The sequence below is a fragment of the Bombina bombina genome, chromosome 4, assembly GCF_027579735.1.
Source record: "Bombina bombina isolate aBomBom1 chromosome 4, aBomBom1.pri, whole genome shotgun sequence".
Classification (NCBI taxonomy): Eukaryota; Metazoa; Chordata; class Amphibia; order Anura; family Bombinatoridae; genus Bombina; species Bombina bombina.
Window position 1 is genome coordinate 758060100 of NC_069502.1, and position 22064 is coordinate 758082163.

The 22064-nt window shown below is 37.9% G+C and overlaps 1 protein-coding gene across 1 annotated transcript in view; it reads left to right on the forward strand.

Annotated features, from left to right (window-relative positions):
* LOC128657824 (chitin synthase chs-2-like) overlaps nucleotides 1-22064 on the forward strand; it is a 118095-nt gene that overhangs the window by 42550 nt on the left and 53481 nt on the right. Inside the window, exon 10 of the mRNA XM_053712244.1 lies at nucleotides 12460-12558. Coding sequence (XP_053568219.1) covers nucleotides 12460-12558 — 99 coding nt within the window. The remainder of the gene's footprint in view (nucleotides 1-12459; nucleotides 12559-22064) is intronic.

The following is a 22064-nucleotide window of genomic DNA, read 5'->3' on the forward strand; positions in this document are numbered from 1 at the left end:
AGTTTTTAAAACTTAAAAGTACACTGTATTCAGAAACCAAAGTACAATATTTGAAATTAAAGAATGACAAATAATAATGGCATAACTGTGTGTGTATTGATTTGTTTGCTCTTGAAGTTAAAATTGAGAGTGAAATTGCCTATATTTCCTGTTATGAACTTATGATTATATAGTATATTGTTTCTCCACACAGCTCATTATTTTCTTACTCAATCTCCATAAGCAGATCTAGTCCATATATGGAGCCAACTACTCAGTTACCAGGCACCACAGGCTGTGGCAGCACTAGTGGGAAAACAGGAAGGCGCCAATAGGGTGATAACGTTTAAGACCCTGACAGGTAAGTATGAGAAAAAAGGGTACTCACAAGTAGGGCGGCACTTAGACGTGCCAAACCAAGCAGACCGGGACCTCAGCGTCGCCCGGGAGACTCAAAAAGGCAACAACCAATCGTCAGGCCGGACCAAAATCCGTGTGGCCAGTCAGGAGCACTGGATGCTGCCACACCTCTCTCTTCGTATGCCGATTCCAAACACTGGCAAGAGGATAGGAGATAGGGATATCACGTGTGAAGCTCTCCCGATTACCGAGAGTTTTGTTAACACACGCCAACAAACTGGATAACGAACTGGATAGAGGAAGGAGCAAACTCCAGCAAAGTTACTTAAACAAATTTATTAAAAAGTTTAAAAACAATGCATAAAAGCAACGCGTTTCTCGGCTACACAGAGCCGTTTCATCAGGCTGTTATACATATTCTAAAATGCCTACTGCTTTAAACACTTCCTCTAACCAATCAAAACCATTGAAATTTACACACCCCTCCCCACCTCAGCGTGCGTGTCAATCTCAGCTGATATGGAGAGTGTGTGGAATCATAAGCGTGCCACTTGATATTGGCGATTTTAATATCGTCTTACAGATAGTGTCTGTTCTAGTTAGACACTATATTAATGGTCACATCACTATTATGAACACATACAATTAAAGCAATGTGAGTAAACATAATAAATAAGTAAATTTGGGCTTTCATTTCAGGCTTAGATACACGTTACACATTAGCTTTTTATCGAAACTGAACTGACATGAAATGTTACTCCTTATTACAGACTTGCAAATCAAACTGTTTGTGCAGTTCGCCAATATAATACACAATAATTACTCAATCATAACAAAAATTAATCTAAACCAAACAAATAAACAATAATAGATAAAAAAAAAAAAAAAATATATATATATATATATATATATACCCTATACACCATACATAACTGAAATTACACTATAGGAAAAAACTAATTAGCTATCGAAAGCTGCCAGATCAATATTGGCATTGAGACCTGATGGATTTAGAGTCTGAAGCCTATAGATCCAAAAAGTCTCTCTCTGTCTAAGTCTATAGAAACGATTGTAAAAGTCTGATCTTGGAATATGTTCAATAGGAGTTATTTGTAAACAATGTAGGTTACCACTATGTTTGGTGTTACAGTGTCGCGATACACTATGTAATTTGTAGTTCTTTTTAATGTTTCTAAAATGTTCAGACCATCTGATGCTCAAACGTCTACAGGTGCGCCCTATGTATTGCAGCCCACAAATACAGGACAGTAAATAAATCACATAATTCGATGCGCATGTCATCCGATCGCTCATTTTATAAGTTTTAGAAGTCGTATTTGATTTAAAGGTATCTACGTTATGTGTTATATAGTGACACATTTTGCATTTCTTGTGATTACATTTGAAACTACCCTTTCTTTGTATTTTGCAAATGGTGTCATTAGTGATATTATTACTGATCAAGTTGGTCCTGTTTTTAACCACTTTACTAGGTGCCAAAATTCTTTTCAAATTGGGTGCTCTTTTGTAAATAATAGTGGGTTTATTGTCTAGTAGTGGGCCTAAAATAGGATCTTTTAGTAGAATTTTCCAGTGTTTCATAATACTCCTTTTAATTATGTTATGATTGCAATTGTATTCAGTGATGAACTTAGTCCTATTACCCATGCCTACCTGAGTATGTGTGTCTACTACCTTTTTCTCAAAATATTTTTTTCTGTCATCATTTTTTGCCCTATTAAAGGCACTGGTGATGATGTGTGCTGGATATTTTTTCTCTTCAAATCTATCTTTGAGGATTTTACTTTGCATCTCATAGTCAATTAGACTGCTACAGTTTCGGCGAACTCGCTTGAACTGCCCATATGGTACATTTCTTTTCCAAGGTAGGTGATGATTGCTTGTGAAGTCTAAATAGCTGTTGCAATCAACCTGCTTAAAGTGAGTACTAGTCGAAATCCTCCCCTCCGTGAAACTTAACTCTAAGTCTAGAAAAACCACAGTCTTAGAATCTATTGTGCTAGTGAATTTCAAGCCCTTGTTGTTACTATTCAAATGACTCACAAAGTCTTCTGCCAACAGTCTATCACCTTTCCATACCACAACCAGATCATCTATGTATCTGCCATAATACACCAGGAACAAATCTAATTTTACCCCAAAACTAGCCAATAATGCTCATATAGAGATTTTCAGGCAGCTGGTGAGTGATGAATTTGATCAATTACCGAAGGGTATCAATGGTAAAGGGAATTTGTTTGGGAATGAGAAACGTGCCCTAGAAATGTTAAAAAAGAATAAATCCATAGTGATTAGACAAGCCGATAAAGGCGGAGGGATTGTCATTCGGGACCTTAAGGACTACCTTATTGAGTCCGATAGGATCCTGAATGACAAAAATTATTATACCAAAATGACTTTTGATCCGACCTCCAAATTTTTAGCGACTTTAAAGGATTTAGTAGAAGGTGCTTTTAAAGAAGGAATTGTCACCAAAAAAGAAAAAGATTATCTTATTCCAATAGAGCCAAATCGTGCATTTTACTATCATCTACCGAAGCTGCACAAAGACCCAAAATGCCCTCCGGGCCGCCCGATAATATCGGGAATAGGCAGCCTGACAGACAATGCATCTTCATATGTCGATTTCTTTCTGCAAAAATATGTCGTTGGTCTTGAATCTTATATACGAGACTCTTCAGACCTTATAAACAAACTTGAACAGATTAATATTACACAAGACCTCACTTGGATCACTTGTGATGTCCAAGCCCTCTATTCGAATATATCACATAGTCTCGGACTACAAGCGATTTCAAGCTATCTAGAAACAGACATTTATTTACCAGATACCCAGAAAGATTTCATCTTGTCATTGATCTCTTTTATCCTACACCACAACTATTTCGTCTATCAGGATGATTACTACCTCCAAACAAAAGGGACGGCCATGGGCACCAGGTTCGCCCCAAGTTACGCCAATCTTTTTATGGGATCATTTGAACAACAATATGTTTACAACTCTGCGTTTGGGGCGAACCTGGTGTATTATGGCAGATACATAGATGATCTGGTTGTGGTATGGAAAGGTGATAGACTGTTGGCAGAAGACTTTGTGAGTCATTTGAATAGTAACAACAAGGGCTTGAAATTCACTAGCACAATAGATTCTAAGACTGTGGTTTTTCTAGACTTAGAGTTAAGTTTCACGGAGGGGAGGATTTCGACTAGTACTCACTTTAAGCAGGTTGATTGCAACAGCTATTTAGACTTCACAAGCAATCATCACCTACCTTGGAAAAGAAATGTACCATATGGGCAGTTCAAGCGAGTTCGCCGAAACTGTAGCAGTCTAATAGACTATGAGATGCAAAGTAAAATCCTCAAAGATAGATTTGAAGAGAAAAAATATCCAGCACACATCATCACCAGTGCCTTTAATAGGGCAAAAAATGATGACAGAAAAAAATATTTTGAGAAAAAGGTAGTAGACACACATACTCAGGTAGGCATGGGTAATAGGACTAAGTTCATCACTGAATACAATTGCAATCATAACATAATTAAAAGGAGTATTATGAAACACTGGAAAATTCTACTAAAAGATCCTATTTTAGGCCCACTACTAGACAATAAACCCACTATTATTTACAAAAGAGCACCCAATTTGAAAAGAATTTTGGCACCTAGTAAAGTGGTTAAAAACAGGACCAACTTGATCAGTAATAATATCACTAATGACACCATTTGCAAAATACAAAGAAAGGGTAGTTTCAAATGTAATCACAAGAAATGCAAAATGTGTCACTATATAACACATAACGTAGATACCTTTAAATCAAATACGACTTCTAAAACTTATAAAATGAGCGATCGGATGACATGCGCATCGAATTATGTGATTTATTTACTGTCCTGTATTTGTGGGCTGCAATACATAGGGCGCACCTGTAGACGTTTGAGCATCAGATGGTCTGAACATTTTAGAAACATTAAAAAGAACTACAAATTACATAGTGTATCGCGACACTGTAACACCAAACATAGTGGTAACCTACATTGTTTACAAATAACTCCTATTGAACATATTCCAAGATCAGACTTTTACAATCGTTTCTATAGACTTAGACAGAGAGAGACTTTTTGGATCTATAGGCTTCAGACTCTAAATCCATCAGGTCTCAATGCCAATATTGATCTGGCAGCTTTCGATAGCTAATTAGTTTTTTCCTATAGTGTAATTTCAGTTATGTATGGTGTATAGGGTATATATATATATATATATATATATTTTTTTTTTTTTTTTATCTATTATTGTTTATTTGTTTGGTTTAGATTAATTTTTGTTATGATTGAGTAATTATTGTGTATTATATTGGCGAACTGCACAAACAGTTTGATTTGCAAGTCTGTAATAAGGAGTAACATTTCATGTCAGTTCAGTTTCGATAAAAAGCTAATGTGTAACGTGTATCTAAGCCTGAAATGAAAGCCCAAATTTACTTATTTATTATGTTTACTCACATTGCTTTAATTGTATGTGTTCATAATAGTGATGTGACCATTAATATAGTGTCTAACTAGAACAGACACTATCTGTAAGACGATATTAAAATCGCCAATATCAAGTGGCACGCTTATGATTCCACACACTCTCCATATCAGCTGAGATTGACACGCACGCTGAGGTGGGGAGGGGTGTGTAAATTTCAATGGTTTTGATTGGTTAGAGGAAGTGTTTAAAGCAGTAGGCATTTTAGAATATGTATAACAGCCTGATGAAACGGCTCTGTGTAGCCGAGAAACGCGTTGCTTTTATGCATTGTTTTTAAACTTTTTAATAAATTTGTTTAAGTAACTTTGCTGGAGTTTGCTCCTTCCTCTATCCAGTTCGTTATCCAGTTTGTTGGCGTGTGTTAACAAAACTCTCGGTAATCGGGAGAGCTTCACACGTGATATTCCTATCTCCTATCCTCTTGCCAGTGTTTGGAATCGGCATACGAAGAGAGAGGTGTGGCAGCATCCAGTGCTCCTGACTGGCCACACGGATTTTGGTCCGGCCTGACGATTGGTTGTTGCCTTTTTGAGTCTCCCGGGCGACGCTGAGGTCCCGGTCTGCTTGGTTTGGCACGTCTAAGTGCCGCCCTACTTGTGAGTACCCTTTTTTCTCATACTTACCTGTCAGGGTCTTAAACGTTATCACCCTATTGGCGCCTTCCTGTTTTCCCACTACAGATTTTCTAACCGTTGACATACGATAAAGAAGAGCGGCCTCACATCGGATTGTTTGCACTGACTTTCGTTTACGTCACCTTAGGCGCACCTCCATCAAGAACTGCTTTTGTTTTGATTTCTTGTTTCCATCATGTGGCAGCACTAGCTGTGCACAATATATTGTGTGCACCTTGGAAATAAATTACAAAAATAAGGTTTAGTTTAGGCAGCTAAAACAACTTGTAATGGAGCAGTGTAGGTAATGAAAGGTTCAGCTTCCCTCACTGCAGAGACTAGTTTGTTGCCAAGGTAACCCAGGCTGTGCAGGAATTGTAATCAACTACAGAGCACATCAATCAGGGCAGGGAAGCGGCTTCTGATTATTATTTTTTTCTGTGTTCCTACATTTTATTTCTGCTAATGTAATTAGAAAACTGTTTTCTTCTGTGCGGTGTATCATTTTTTAGGAAGAAAATGTTGTGTTTGTAATATTATTTCATAGAAGACAGCAGCCACAACTTTCTAGTTATATTTCTGATATAAATTCTCACTGTTCTGAAAGTGTTATATTTATAACTAACTATGCCATTAATATATGCATTGCTGAAAAAAAAAAACTTTTCCGTATTTGGGCCACATTGGATCATGGTACTTGGAGTTTCAGGGAGATTGCATTCCATTTGCTGGCATAAGGGAGCCGCTATTACAATCAGGGAGACTCCCTGAACTTCAGGAAGAGTTGGGATGTCTGAATTATATTGGAAATAAATACAATTAGAGAGTCACAGATACTGTGTTTTATAAAAGATTAATATCACAAATACGAAATCTTCCTAAAAAAAGATAAAAACACGCCAAAATAAAAAAAATATGACTATAAATTGAATACATATTAAAGCATTATACAATATAATATACAGTATATATAAATAAAACATTGTATATGAATGTATATTATACCCACAATCCCATAGCTCCTATAGGTGTATTATTGATATCCTAGTTTCACTATTTTATTGTAACAAAATGGGTTGTTTCGGTTGACACATGCAAATTTTGTTGCTATTTAATACTGTCTAAAAGTCTCATTTATATTACACCTTCAATATAGGTGACAATGCTGCTTTGAATCTATTTATAACAACAAATAAGAGTGCACTAAAGAAAGCAGCAATGAAAATTACTTTTAGAAGTTAAAGGGTCAGTAAACCTAAAAAATAATGTTATATAATTCTGCACATAGTGCAGAATTATATAAGATTATATTAGTGCTAGTTTTTTATTACAAATATATCCGGTGATTTTTTATAAAAAGAAGAGAGTTTTCCAGACCCGCCCTCTGAGCTCTACTGAGCAGGTCTGGTTTTCCCTCAAAGCGCATCGGGCCAGCTGTTTAGTCACAGCCCCGACCGCGCCATTACATTCAATGCAGCTCGCTCCTGCTCTGTTTGACAGCAGGAGCGAGCTGCATTGAATGTAATGGTCCGGTCGGGCCGGTCTGTAACTAAACAGCTGGCCCGATGCACTCTGAGGGAAAACCAGACCTGCTCAGTAGAGCTCAGAGGGCGGGTCTGGAAAACCCTCTTCTTTTTATAAAAAATCACCGGATATATTTGTAATAAAAAACTAGCACTAATATAATGTTATATAATATATAACATTATTTTTTAGGTTACTGGCACTTTAAAGGAATACTAAACCCAAAAAAATTATTTCATGATTGAGGTAGAGAATACAATTTTAAACAACTTTCTAATTTACTTCTATTATCTAATTTCTTTCAATCTCTTGGTATCATTTGTTAAAGGAGCAGCAATGCACTACTGGTTTCTAGCTGAACACATGGGGTCAGCCAATGATAAACGGTATATTTATGCAGTCACCAATCAGCAGCTAGACCCTAGGTTCTTTGCTGCTCCTGAGCTTTTATAGATACATTTTCAGCAAAGAATAACAAGAGAAGGAAGCAAATTAAATAATAGAAGTAAATTGGAAAGTTATTTAAAATTATATTTATTTTCTATCTGAATCATGAAAGAAAAATGTTGGGTTTCATTTCCCTTTAATATAAGTTAAGCAATATGATTAGTGTTGATAATAATCCAGGATAAAGGAAACAGACAAAAAGAATAAAAGAATAAACTGTGCAATCCTATAATATAAAAGGCCAAGTGTGTTTGTCCAAAGTTGTCATGCACAGTAAAGACAACACGAGGACAAACATACCTGGCCTTAGAGTCTACCTGATCTGCTGTGGCGCGGTGACGGTGGGCGTGAGCAGGTGTAAGTGGGCTTGGTGGGGCAGGGTGTGAGCAAAAGAGAGGGGGGAGAGAGAGAGCAAAAAAGAGGGGAGAGTGAGAGAGCAAAAGAGAGGGAGGAGAGGGCAAAAGAGAGGGGGTAGAGAGAGCAAAAAAGAGGTGGAGCGAGAGAGCGCATAAGAGAGGTGGAGTGAAAGAGCACAAAAGAGAGGGGGAGAAAGCACTAGAGAGAGGGGGGAGAGAGAGAGTGCAAAAGAGAGTGGGGAGAGAGCGCGCAAAAGAGAGGGGAGAGAGAGCGCAAAAGAATGGGGGAGAGAGAGCGCAAAATAGAGAGGGAGAGAGAGCAAAAGAGGGGGGGAGAGGGATGGAGGGGGGGAGAGGGATGGAGAGAGAGAGAGGGGAGAGAGACAGAGCAAAAGAGAGGGGGGATAAAGCGCAAAAGAGAGGGGGAGAGAGAGAGAGCAAAAGAGAGGGGGGATAAAGCGCAAAAGAGAGGGGAGAGAGAGAGCACAAAAGAGAGGGGGAGAGAGAGAGCGCAAAAGAGAGGGGAGAGAGAGAGCGCAAAAGAGAGGGGGGAGAGAGAGCACAAAAGAGAGGGGGGAGAGAGCGCAAAAGAGAGGGGGGAGAGAGAGAGCGCAAAAGAGAGGGGGAAGAGAGCACAAAAGAGAGGAGGAAGATAGCACAAAAGAGAGGGGGGGAGAGAGAGCACAAAAGAGAGGGGGGAGAGAGAGAGAGCGCAACAGAGAGGGGGAGAGAGAAAGCACAGAAGATGGGGGAGAGAGAGAGTGCAAAAGAGAGGGGTGAGAGAGTGCAAAAGAGAGGGGGAGAGAGCGCAAAAGAGAGGGGGAGAGAGACAGCGCAAAGCGCAAAAGCGAGGGGGAGAGGTCAAAAGAGAGGGGGGAGAGAGAGAGCAAAAGAGAGAGGGGAGAGAGCAAAAGAGAGAGGGGAGAGAGAGAGCAAAAGAGAGGGGGGGAGAGAGAGAGCAAAAGAGAGGGAGAGAGCAAAAGAGAGGGGGAGAGAGCACAAGAGAGAGGGGAGAGAGAGAGCGCAAAAGAGAGGGGGAGAGAAAGCGCAAAAGAGAAGGGGAGAGCACAAAAGAGTGGGGGAGAGAGAGAGCGCAAAAGAGAGGGGAGAGAGAGAGTGCAGAAGACAGGGGGAGAGAGCAGAAAAGAGAGAGGGGAGAGAGAGCACAAAAGAGAGGGGGGGAGAGCGCTCAAAAGAGAGAGGAGAAGAGAGAGAGAGCGCAAACGAGAAGGGGAGAAAGAGAGCGCAAAAGAGAGTGGGAGAGCGCAAAAGAGAGGGGGGAGAAAGAGAGAGCAAAAGAGAGGGGGAGAGAGCAAAAGAGAGTGGGAAGAGAGAGAGAGAGAAAAAGAGGGGGGAGAGAGAGAGCAAAAGAGGGGGGAGAGAGAGAGCAAAAGAGAGGGAGGAGAGAGAGAGAGCAAAAGAGAGGGGGGGAGAGAGCAAAAGAGAGGGGGGAGAGAGAGCGCAAAAGAGAGGGGGAAGAGAGCACAAAAGAGAGGGGGAAGAGAGCACAAAAGAGAGGGGGGGGAGAGAGAGCACAAAAGAGAGGGGGGAGAGAGAGCACAAAAGAGAGGGGGGAGAGAGAGAGAGCGCAACAGAGAGGGGGAGAGAGAAAGCACAGAAGATGGGGGAGAGAGAGAGTGCAAAAGAGAGGGTGAGAGAGTGCAAAAGAGAGGGGGAGAGAGCGCAAAAGAGAGGGGGAGAGAGACAGTGCAAAGCGCAAAAGCGAGGGGGAGAGGTCAAAAGAGAGGGGGGAGAGAGAGAGCAAAAGAGAGGGGGAGAGAGCAAAAGAGAGAGGGGAGAGAGAGAGCAAAAGAGAGGGGGAGAGAGAGAGCAAAAGAGAGGGAGAGAGCAAAAGAGAGGGGGTAGAGAGAGCAAAAGAGAGGTGGAGCGAGAGAGAGCAAAAGAGAGGTGGAGCGAGAGAGCGCAAAAGAGAGGGGGAGAGAGCACAAGAAAGAGGGGAGAGAGAGAGCGCAAAAGAGAGGGGGAGAGAAAGCGCAAAAGAGAAGGGGAGAGCACAAAAGAGTGGGGGAGAGAGAGAGAGCGCAAAAGAGAGGGGAGAGAGAGAGTGCAGAAGACAGGGGGAGAGAGCAGAAAAGAGAGAGGGGAGAGAGAGCACAAAAGAGAGGGGGGGAGAGAGCGCTCAAAAGAGAGAGGAGGAGAGAGAGCGCAAACGAGAAGGGGAGAAAGAGAGCGCAAAAGAGAGCGGGAGAGCGCAAAAGAGAGGGGGGAGAAAGAGAGAGCAAAAGAGAGGGGGAGAGAGCAAAAGAGAGTGGGAAGAGAGAGAGAGAGAGAGAGAGAGAGAGAGAGAGAGAGAGAGAGAGAGAGAGAGAGAGAGAGAGAGAGAGAGAGAGAGAGAGAGAAAAAAAGAGGGGGGAGAGAGAGAGCAAAAGAGAGGGGGGAGAGAGAGCAAAAGAAAGGGGGAGAGAGAGAGCAAAAGAGAGGAGGGAGAGAGAGCAAAAGAGAGGTGGAGCGAGAGAGCGCAAAAGAGAGGGGGAGAGAGAGAGCAAAAGAGAGAGCAAGGGGTGGGACCGATGTACTGCAAAAAAAGGCATTTTCTACATTCTCTGGGGTGCTTTTTAGTACATATGAGTACCAGGCTTCATTTCGATCACAGCGAGCAAAAGCGAGTTTATCCGATAGTCAACCGCCGAGACAATTGACGCTTTAGTACATGGAGCCCTTAGAATGCTGATGATAATAACTATCACATAGGATTATGGTTAGAGTTTAGGGTCGCAATTAATCTTAAACAGAGTTAAAGGGACAATTACTATAAAATGTTCTCCCCTTTTGTGTGTTTCCAGTGATCCATTTTACCCTCTGGGGTGTATTAAGATGTTTACATATAGCCACTTTTCCTCTATTTTGTCATTTGAAATAGCTGCTTTTGACTGTTGTCTCCCTACCTAAATTTAAAATGTCAGTAATGGTTATAGGAAAGCTATGTAAACAAAAAGTTTCAATAGGGAGAGAGAGATTTAATAGTTATTATGTCATATGAATAAATATTTCACTATGTTTGTTGCAGACCCAGCGCATGCTGGTTACGTGTTACGTGTGTTTTTAGGTTAGACTCGGGTTTGAGAGGGAGTGTATCATTGTTGTTTTACCCGATATTTATATATATCTATATAATAATTTTTTAATTAAAGTTGGCTAATAAAGCTTAGATAAGGTTTCTAAAAGAGTGCTGTATCATAATTAGGATTATATTTGGATGTATCTTGCTCTTTATGCTAATGTATATGTAAACAAAAACCTGCCAAGTAAATTACTTGAGAGACAGGCATAAAACTGTTAATTTTCAATTGCGCTCTCTAAGTACTTGATTTTGTGTAAACAGACATAAAATATGAAGGCCGTTTTGCAAAGAGATAAAAAATAGGGGTTTCTGCTCGCTATGAAAGTTCAGCCCATTTTAATGGGTTGTGGTTTCAACTAGAAAAAAAGCTGCTATTTTAAATAGAAAAATTAACCTAATGGAGCAATTTCTCATACATTTTATACTCTTCAGATGTCACTGGAAACTCATTAAGTGGAAACTAATTTTACAATACCTTGTTCCTTTAACATCTGGGCTCCTACAAAAGGCATCAATGCAATGTGATGTGACACATGAAAAAAAATGCTACCAAGCCATTATTTTACAGACTGACTGTAATTTTTAAACTTCAGGTCAATGTATAAAATAAAGAATAAATCTAGAAATAAAGGTCCTATGGTTGTGAAACATATTCTAAGTGTGTTGGAATCTAACTATAAATAAACAATCATTTAAAATTACCCATTGCAGCTTTAGTTTCTGAATTATGTTGTATAATTATTTATGCAAAATTATGCTAATGAGCACGGCCAGTATTTTTTCCCAAGAAAAGTGGCAACCTTACCTGACATCCACAATATTCTAAATGTACAGTAGCTCTGCTTCAATTGTGCTATGTTCATATTAAATTGTATTCATTTGTGAGAATTTTGTTACCATGTATACTTTCCTAAATATGCTAACAACATTTATGTTTAACCTTTTGTGCCAATCAGACGTAGATCTACGTCATATGGTACATATCCCATCGTATCACATAACATAGATCTACATCCGACCTTCAGGCAGCCCATACATTCTCAGTTGTCAAGTGACAACCTAGACTTGCTGTACCTGGGCTGCAGGCACCTGTCTTCATGTGTTAAAGGGGCACAATCGGTGCCCCATTGCCATATGAAAGCAGATTGCCAGATCTTTAAAGACAGTTACAATGTCTGTGCCACTGTTGCAATCTCTGTTGGTGCTTGTGGAATGTGTGGGAGGGAAGGTGGGTGGGTGGCACAGTGGCCGGGGGGAGGGACCCTACACTACAGAAACAATGTTTAGAAGGGAGAGGGAAGGATGGGACCCTAAACTTTGTAAAAAAGTTAACTATTGTTTTAATATGATCGCATCTGACCGTGAAACAGTAGTATGAAATTTCAAAATGTCTGGATTTTCAAAAGATATGCTAGTTTCACAAAATAGCAATTAACCTGTTTACAATAATTGTGATCTTTTTTAAACACTAATATACTGAAATCACTATTGAAATAAAATGTGATTTGAATTTTTTTTCATGATTTTATGTTACTGATTTAGATAATGTACCTGTTTTATTTACTGGGATGGAAGATGTTTCGCAAATATTCAACTTTATCAGAAGAAGAGAAAAATGAAGAATTAATAAATAAATTACAGGTAATGATTACAAATACAATAAGTAAAAATGGTTGGACAGTTGGGTTGAAATACAGAGTAACTTAAACTAGAGAGTATATTAGCTAATACTTTATGGAATCCATATGAGAAAATAAATATTATCAGGGCTTATTCATTGCAAGCCATTTCTCTAAGGTTAATGGGACATAGGCCTGATCACACCTCTGGGGTAGAATACGAGTGGTGAGCTTACTGTAGCGTGCAAGCAACACGTAGTATTTTGCATCTCTTCGCTTGAGCACAATTAAATTTAACGTGTGTCAGGTTAGAGTTCAGAGCTCTGGTTAACTGTTATGCAAGATTAAATGTTGGGATTTAACATAGAGATACATACATATACATGTGTAAATATGTGCGTGTGTGTGTGTGTATATATATATATATATATATATATATATATATATATATATATATATATATATATGTTTGTGTGTACATATGTATTTAAATATGTGTTTTACTGTATATTTCCTGTACATATTTAACATTCCATTGTTCTTCACATATGGGATAATGGCCATTTTATTGTAAATATATATTTTTATATATATCTGTATATGCCTCTACCTGTATATCTATTCCTATAGATATATAGGTATAGATATATATTTTACATTAACAGTATCAGATATGTAAAAAATGTATGTTTAATAATAAAAAGTACATTATTTTCTATGTGAAGAACGTAAAATATGTGTTTTTATTTTTTTAGATTTAAAACTTAGTAATCTTAAGGCACGTTTTTCAGATATTACATGTAAAATATTAATAAAAAAAATCAAAATGAATAAACATACTGTAAAATATTCTAAATAATCTATATATATATATATATATATATATATATATATATATATATATATATAAATATATATATTCTACCATATGTTTAATAATTTTTAATAATTTTTATTAATATTTGTTATATTTTATATGTAATATTTCAATAACGCACCATTCACAATTGCTCAATCTCGTTTAAGTGTCTCTTAGAAACAAGCAACAAGAAAGCGGGTCACAATTTACAGTTCTAATGAAGTGAAAGTCTTTTCCATACAACTTTTATCCACCATCTTGTTTAGTGTTCACGTTACAATGGAACCGGGCCCTCAACAATAGAAGAGAAATAAATATAGGTTAAAAGAATCCTCGTGAAAGTTCTTAAACACCCATATAGCGATAGAAAAATTGTAATAGTTTGGCCATCCTGATAAAAGATGCATTTTTATGGGTCAAAAGTGGTGCGGATGGAAATGGATTGCAATAGTTAAAGGGACAGTCTAGGCCAAAATAAACTTTCATGATTCAGATAGGGCATGTCATTTTAAACAATTTTCCAATTTACTTTTATCACCAACTTTGCTTTGTTCTCTTGGTATTCTTAGTTGAAAGCTTAACCTAGGAGGTTCATATGCTAATTTCTTAGACCTTGAAGGCCACCTCTTTTCAGAATGCATTTTAACAGTTTGTCACCACTAGAGGGTGTTAGTTCATGTGTTTCATATAGATAACACTGTGCTCGTGCACGTGAAGTTATCTGGGAGCAGGCACTGATTGGCTAAACTGCAAGTCCGTCAAAAGAACTGAAATAAAGGGGCAGTTTGCAGAGGCTTAGATACAAGATAATCACAGAGGTTAAAAGTATATTATTATAACTGTGTTGGTTATGCAAAACTGGGGAATGGGTAATAAAGGGATTATCTATATTTTAAAACAAAAGCAATTCTGGTGTAGACTGTCCATTTAACTATGAAAGCCACAATTAAGCAATCTCCTTTAAAAACACAATTTTAATAACACCTATAATGTTAGTGACAATCATGCCAGTGCAAGGGAGAACTACAAATAAATATGAAATATGAAATCACTCCATTTCTTGATGTTTTTGTCCTGAAGTGACTATAGAAGTATACCCATCCTGCTAAAATACATAAGGCATTCATATGGATAATGAGTGTTGAGGGTGTCTTGTGGTGACAATATGTCAATGTCACACATGCAAATGAGTATTTTCTTGTAAGTGAGCTTTGCTGTAACCTTAAAGGGACACTGAACTCAATTTTTTTTCTTTCATGATTCAGATAGAGCATGACATTTTAAGCAACTTTCTAATTTACTCCTATTATCAAATTTTCTTCATTCTCTTGGTATCTTTATTTGAAATGCAAAAATGTAAGTTTAGATGCCGGCCCATTTTTGAGCAACCTGGGTTGTTCTTGCTGATTGGTGGAAAAATTCATCCACCAATAAAAACGTGCTGTCCAGAGTGCTGAACCAAAAAAAATCATAGATGCCTTCTTTTTCAAAAAAAGATAGCAAGAGAACAAAGAAAATTTGATAATAGGAGTAAATTAGAAAGTTGCTTAAAATTGCATGCTCTATCTGAATCAAAGAAAAAAATGTGTTCAGTGTCCCTTTAAGTGTTGTGAATGGGCTATTGTATGTGTCAGTTTTAGGAGACCTCCCAGTTTCTATTTAGAAGACAAAGTAGTTAACACTCAAAGTCCTTTTCAGGATCTTTTCTGTTGAAAATTAATTTGCAGCAGCATTTAAAAAAAAAAAAAAAAAATACACACTATAGCATTGTGATCACTGGTGAAACTCGGCTCCCATTTTGACCAGTAAGCAATAATCGCTGATAGATTGGGATCGACCTCATGTGTATTTCTATTTTGATTAGAAACTATTTCAAGTAAAAGCTATCAATGTTCTAGTAGCATACACAAATATGCTGAGTATGCCCTGTGCACCAGCAATAAAACACCATGCCTACTCAGAGAGAAAGCACAGGCTTGTAGAATACATAAATGTATAGCTGACATGATATACACCACTTCTTGCTGTATAGTTGGCACAGTGTTTGAATAAGGGCGCATATGTGTGTATGCTTCTGAACCAGTCTTTACTTACGAGAGATATTTTTGCTAAAACAAGTGTATTGCAATAACCATTCTATTCAAAATGAAAATGCACATTTTTTATTTCTTTTTTAAATAATTTTTATTGAGGTTAAATGTATAAAATAACAGACACATTGAGTTGCAGAAGTCATATACATATACAGAGAAGAACATGACAATCGTGTTGCCACAAAATAGTCAAATCTGTTACGTCACAGTTATGCAAAAAATACTAGAAATAAACCTCACATTTTCTGTTTTGTTGTATAAAAAAGGAAAACTTGTAGCTACAGCAATGTGTATATATATATATATATACACAAAATTTTTAATCTTTCTCAAGTTTTATTCTAAATATATATATATAACTGAATTTATATCAAACCAAAAGTCAGAGAATGCGTTGTAGATATCCAATAAAAGATGTAAAAAATAAACATTAGAAATGTAAATGTAAAAGAACAGTCACAAAAATAAAAATTAGAAAGCATATAGGGGCCTCTCCAGCTTGGGTATCTAGTAAATGGAATTATCCGAAGCATCTTGTAAAGCAAATAAACAGTTAAATATAATATGAGTAATGGGATATAAGGAAAAATGCGGTATATTACAAGGGAAACCACGCATATCACTCTGGACACACTCATGTGCGCCAGAGAGTAACATATGGGAGGGAAAGGGGGGGGGGGGGCGGGGAGGCAGGGGACCAGCCACCCAACTATATAAAAAGGGAGAAAAACATACTGTCATAGTGTCTATTAGCAGAAGAGGTGCTGCAGGTTTGGTGCTTAAAATATGTTTAAATACTGAAGATTAAAGCATGGTAAATACTGTGAAAATGACCTCTAAAGAAATCATAAGCCACAGACTAATCCTAAAATGGCATAGTATATTAAAAGGTGGTTTATAATTAGGCTGACCATATTGCCGCTTTAAAAAGGGACACATATGAAAAATACATATGTCAGGGCTGTTTTCAGGGCTGTTTAAAGAAATGGTTTTGTATAAGAACCCTCACATATGTATTTTTCATATGTGTTCCTTCTTAAAGCGGCAATATGGTCAGCCTATTTATAATGGTTCAAAGCCAGAATGAGATTGCATCAACATTGTTCCAAAAAAGATAAGGCTCAGGGCTACACATCAACCCCTTTGGAATTATAGTACATAAGGTCAGTGCTTTTATTATATGGAGAATGTGTTTATATCCTTAGATATTAGAAGCTAAAGTTAATTTCAGCTCTCTTGGTCCAGTCCTGCCAGCCGGGTATGGGCCCAATACCCAGCGACAGCTGGCTGTTTCAATAAAAAAAAAAAAGCCTCCATAAATAAAAAGCTTCAAGACAAATAAATAAAAAAAGGTTCAAGACAATAAATAATACTAAATAAGCACTTTTGGCATATGGGTAAGTTAGCAGTCTTGTGCACATAAAAGACATATCCCTGTGTATAGAATAGTTGTACAGAGGACCAACAGCAAACTACTATTAGTGCAAGATGAATAAAGGTGTAACAGAGTAGGCTATGAGCTCATATATTTTCAAAGCAAGGCTTAGGGTCATCATTATTTACAGAACAGTTATTTCACCAAAACATATATAAACTAGACTAAACATAGCACTGGCCAAACCAGATTCCAGCAGAATATGCACTATATGTACTACATTTTGTATGAACAGGGGTGCACGATGTATCTTATCCCCTTTGTAAAGAATATTTATACGAAAAACCTTTAGCTGAGAAATTTATAAACTTAAGCTAAACATAAACATAACAGGGATCATACCAATTTTCAGAGGAGCAAAAACGTAACACATTTTAAATATAAACAGTTGCACAAGACCACATGAGATAAGATCTTAGTTTAGCAATGCTAATTAATGAATTAATAAGGTTCCAGGTAAAAACAAACTCTAACATCTAGCGTTGTGCCTTCATCCAGAATGATAAGTGTCCTGGTTCACCTGTAATAAGTTCCATGTGCATAATAATGAGTCTAACATGGCAATGAAACACAACACATGCCCATTATTCAACTAACATCAGATCAGCTTCAGACAGTCGCCCATAGTGAGTCCCATTTGCATAAAGTGGAATCTAACACGGCTGTGAAACACCACAACTGCCCTCTATTTAGTCAACTCCAGAACAGCTGCGGCAATGCACTAGGGCCAGCTGAAACACATGTCCTGTAATTAAAGCCTCTGTGTGATCCAGTGTGATAGCTCGAATACCCAGCAAGGCTAATGCTCCAGGCCCAAGTGTTGTAAAATACTTATTCATCTCAGGAACCGGTAAAACAAAAGGCACTTTATGGATCCACTCAATGGATAGTCCAAACTAGGGCAGTCTAGAAGAAGCTTCACCGGTGAGTTCAGAGCAGTTACTGCTTCTACACGGTTACCCTTAAAAGTGAACTCGCCTGTCCCCATTTCTTGTATGTTCTCGTGCACTACTATAGCTTGGAAGGGGATAGTAACCTGTTTGACAAAGGCTCCCGATTGTTTGACTGCAATTAAATCCGCACATCCTTCAGTATCCGTGACCGATTCTTTGTTTCGATAACAGGAGCCTGTATGCGCGTCAACTTGCTCATAGGCATTATTAGAGGGTACTGTGTTCATAAGAGCCTCATGTAGAGCTTGTGTAAGGCTGTGAAAGTGGTTATGGAGGAGCTGCGCCAACTCTGATTCCCACATGGCCATGGCCTCCCGCATGGTGATATTGCTGTTTGGCTTACTGGTTCAGACCCATCTCAGTGAACTCCCACACCTCTGATAAAATTATCCAGGCACGATCAGATTCTGTTTTTGGTTTCCAAAACACACATTTAGGTAGGAATACCCATATTTATATCAAGTTATAGCCAGGAGCTTTACACAGACACGTCTTGTTCCTTGGATGGCTGGCTCCGCCCCCCAAAAATGCACATTTTAATTTTGACCATTATTCACCTTCAACATTTATAAAACAGTTTCTTTTCATGTTAAATGTTTTAAAAATATTCTGTATATATAATATCTCTGTTGTGCAATTAAATGTGCATACATTATAGTAACTATATTTTATTATCAGCTTTAGCTTCAGTAAATCCTTTATATTAATAGTTCTGAGACTGCAGTATTTTAAAATAATGTCTAAACATGATTAATATTCGTATAAATTAGCACTGCTCTTTTGTTAAAATAAAGTGCATGGGATATAATTATGGCCTGGATTTATAGACGCTTGTGAAATTGCTGAGGGACCAAGGAGAGATCATGTTCATAATTTATTGTGAAGCACTCGTATATATTTTCCATGTTTTATTAGGGGTGTTCCTGCCATTAACATGATATCTCACACCCGCTAGCAACACGAAAAGACAATAATTACAAATGCAACAATTCTGAAACACACTTACAAAATAGTTTATGTAAATGTTCTTAGTTGTAAAATATTGCCATGTCTGTTTTGTTATAGCTGTAGTCTCACTGGATAGAATGAAAGGTGGGTGATGTCTTATAGACGTGACCAAGGGGTGTGGGTGTTCTGTGGCATTCAAGAGACCTGGTTGGGATTTTTCACCTACATTTTGGCCCAGCATTTGGAATTCATAAATATTATTTCTTTCATGTAATTAGAAAGAGTCCATGAGCTAGTGACGTATGGGATATACATTCCTACCAGGAGGGGCAAAGTTTCCCAAACCTCAAAATGCCTATAAATACACCCCTCACCACACCCACAATTCAGTTTTACAAACTTTGCCTCCGATGGAGGTGGTGAAGTAAGTTTGTGCTAGATTCTACGTTGATATGCGCTCCGCAGCAAGTTGGAGCCCGGTTTTCCTCTCAGCGTGCAGTGAATGTCAGAGGGATGTGAGGAGAGTATTGCCTATTTGAATGCAGTGATCTCCTTCTACGGGGTCTATTTCATAGGTTCTCTGTTATCGGTCGTAGAGATTCATCTCTTACCTCCCTTTTCAGATCGACGATATACTCTTATATATACACCATTACCTCTGCTGATTCTCGTTTCAGTACTGGTTTGGCTTTCTACAAACATGTAGATGAGTGTCCTGGGGTAAGTAAATCTTATTTTCTGTGACACTCTAAGCTATGGTTGGGCACTTTGTTTATAAAGTTCTAAATATATGTATTCAAACATTTATTTGCCTTGACTCAGAATGTTCAACTTTCCTTATTTTTCAGACAGTCAGTTTCATATTTGGGATAATGCATTTGAATTAATCATTTTTTCTTACCTTCAAAAATTTGACTCTTTTTCCCTGTGGGCTGTTAGGCTCGCGGGGGCTGAAAATGCTTCATTTTATTGCGTCATTCTTGGCGCGGACTTTTTTGGCGCAAAAATTATTTTCCGTTTCCGGCGTCATACGTGTCGCCGGAAGTTGCGTCATTTTTTGACGTTATTTTGCGCCAAAAATGTCGGCGTTCCGGATGTGGCGTCATTTTTGGCGCCAAAAGCATTTAGGCGCCAAATAATGTGGGCGTCTGATTTGGCGCTAAAAAATATGGGCGTCGCTTTTGTCTCCACATTATTTTAGTCTCATTTTTCATTGCTTCTGGTTGCTAGAAGCTTGTTCTTTGGCATTTTTTCCCATTCCTGAAACTGTCATTTAAGGAATTTGATCAATTTTGCTTTATATGTTGTTTTTTCTCTTACATATTGCAAGATGTCTCACGTTGCATCTGAGTCAGAAGATACTACAGGAAAATCGCTGTCTAGTGCTGGATCTACCAAAGCTAAGTGTATCTGCTGTAAACTTTTGGTAGCTATTCCTCCGGCTGTTGTTTGTATTAATTGTCATGACAAACTTGTTAATGCAGATAATATTTCCTTTAGTAAAGTACCATTGTCTGTTGCAGTTCCTTCAACATCTAAGGTGCAGAATGTTCCTGATAACATAAGAGATTTTGTTTCTGAATCCATCAAGAAGGCTATGTCTGTTATTTCTCCTTCTAGTAAACGTAAAAAATCTTTTAAAACTTCTCTCCCTACAGATGAATTTTTAAATGAACATCATCATTCTGATTCTGATGACTCTTCTGGTTCAGAGGATTCTGTCTCAGAGATTGATGCTGATAAATCTTCATATTTATTTAAAATGGAATTTATTCGTTCTTTACTTAAAGAAGTACTAATTGCTTTAGAAATAGAGGATTCTGGTCCTCTTGATACTAATTCTAAACGTTTAGATAAGGTATTTAAATCTCCTGTGGTTATTCCAGAAGTTTTTCCTGTTCCTAATGCTATTTCTGCAGTAATTTCCAAAGAATGGGATAAATTGGGTAATTCATTTACTCCTTCTAAACGTTTTAAGCAATTATATCCTGTACCGTCTGACAGGTTAGAATTTTGGGACAAAATCCCTAAAGTTGATGGGGCTATTTCTACCCTTGCTAAACGTACTACTATTCCTACGTCAGATGGTACTTCGTTTAAAGATCCTTTAGATAGGAAAATTGAATCCTTTCTAAGAAAAGCTTATCTGTGTTCAGGTAATCTTCTTAGACCTGCTATATCATTGGCTGATGTTGCTGCAGCTTCAACTTTTTGGTTGGAAACTTTAGCGCAACAAGTAACAAATCATGATTCTCATGATATTATTATTCTTCTTCAGCATGCTAATAATTTTATTTGTGATGCCATTTTTGATATTATCAGAGTTGATGTCAGGTTTATGTCTCTAGCTATTTTAGCTAGAAGAGCTTTATGGCTTAAGACTTGGAATGCTGATATGGCTTCTAAATCAACTCTACTTTCCATTTCTTTCCAGGGTAACAAATTATTTGGTTCTCAGTTGGATTCTATTATCTCAACTGTTACTGGTGGGAAAGGAACTTTTTTACCACAGGATAAAAAATCTAAAGGTAAAAACAGGGCTAATAATCGTTTTCGTTCCTTTCGTTTCAACAAAGAACAAAAGCCTGATCCTTCATCCTCAGGAGCAGTTTCAGTTTGGAAACCATCTCCAGTCTGGAATAAATCCAAGCCTGCTAGAAAGGCAAAGCCTGCTTCTAAGTCCACATGAAGGTGCGGCCCTCATTCCAGCTCAGCTGGTAGGGGGCAGGTTACGTTTTTTCAAAGAAATTTGGATCAATTCTGTTCACAATCTTTGGATTCAGAACATTGTTTCAGAAGGGTACAGAATTGGTTTCAAGATGAGACCTCCTGCAAAGAGATTTTTTCTTTCCCGTGTCCCAGTAAATCCAGTAAAAGCTCAAGCATTTCTGAATTGTGTTTCAGATCTAGAGTTGGCTGGAGTAATTATGCCAGTTCCAGTTCCGGAACAGGGGATGGGGTTTTATTCAAATCTCTTCATTGTACCAAAGAAGGAGAATTCCTTCAGACCAGTTCTGGATCTAAAAATATTGAATCATTATGTAAGGATACCAACGTTCAAGATGGTAACTGTAAGGACTATCTTGCCTTTTGTTCAGCAAGGGAATTATATGTCCACAATAGATTTACAGGATGCATATCTGCATATTCCGATTCATCCAGATCATTATCAGTTTCTGAGATTATCTTTTCTGGACAAGCATTACCAGTTTGTGGCTCTGCCGTTTGGCCTAGCTACAG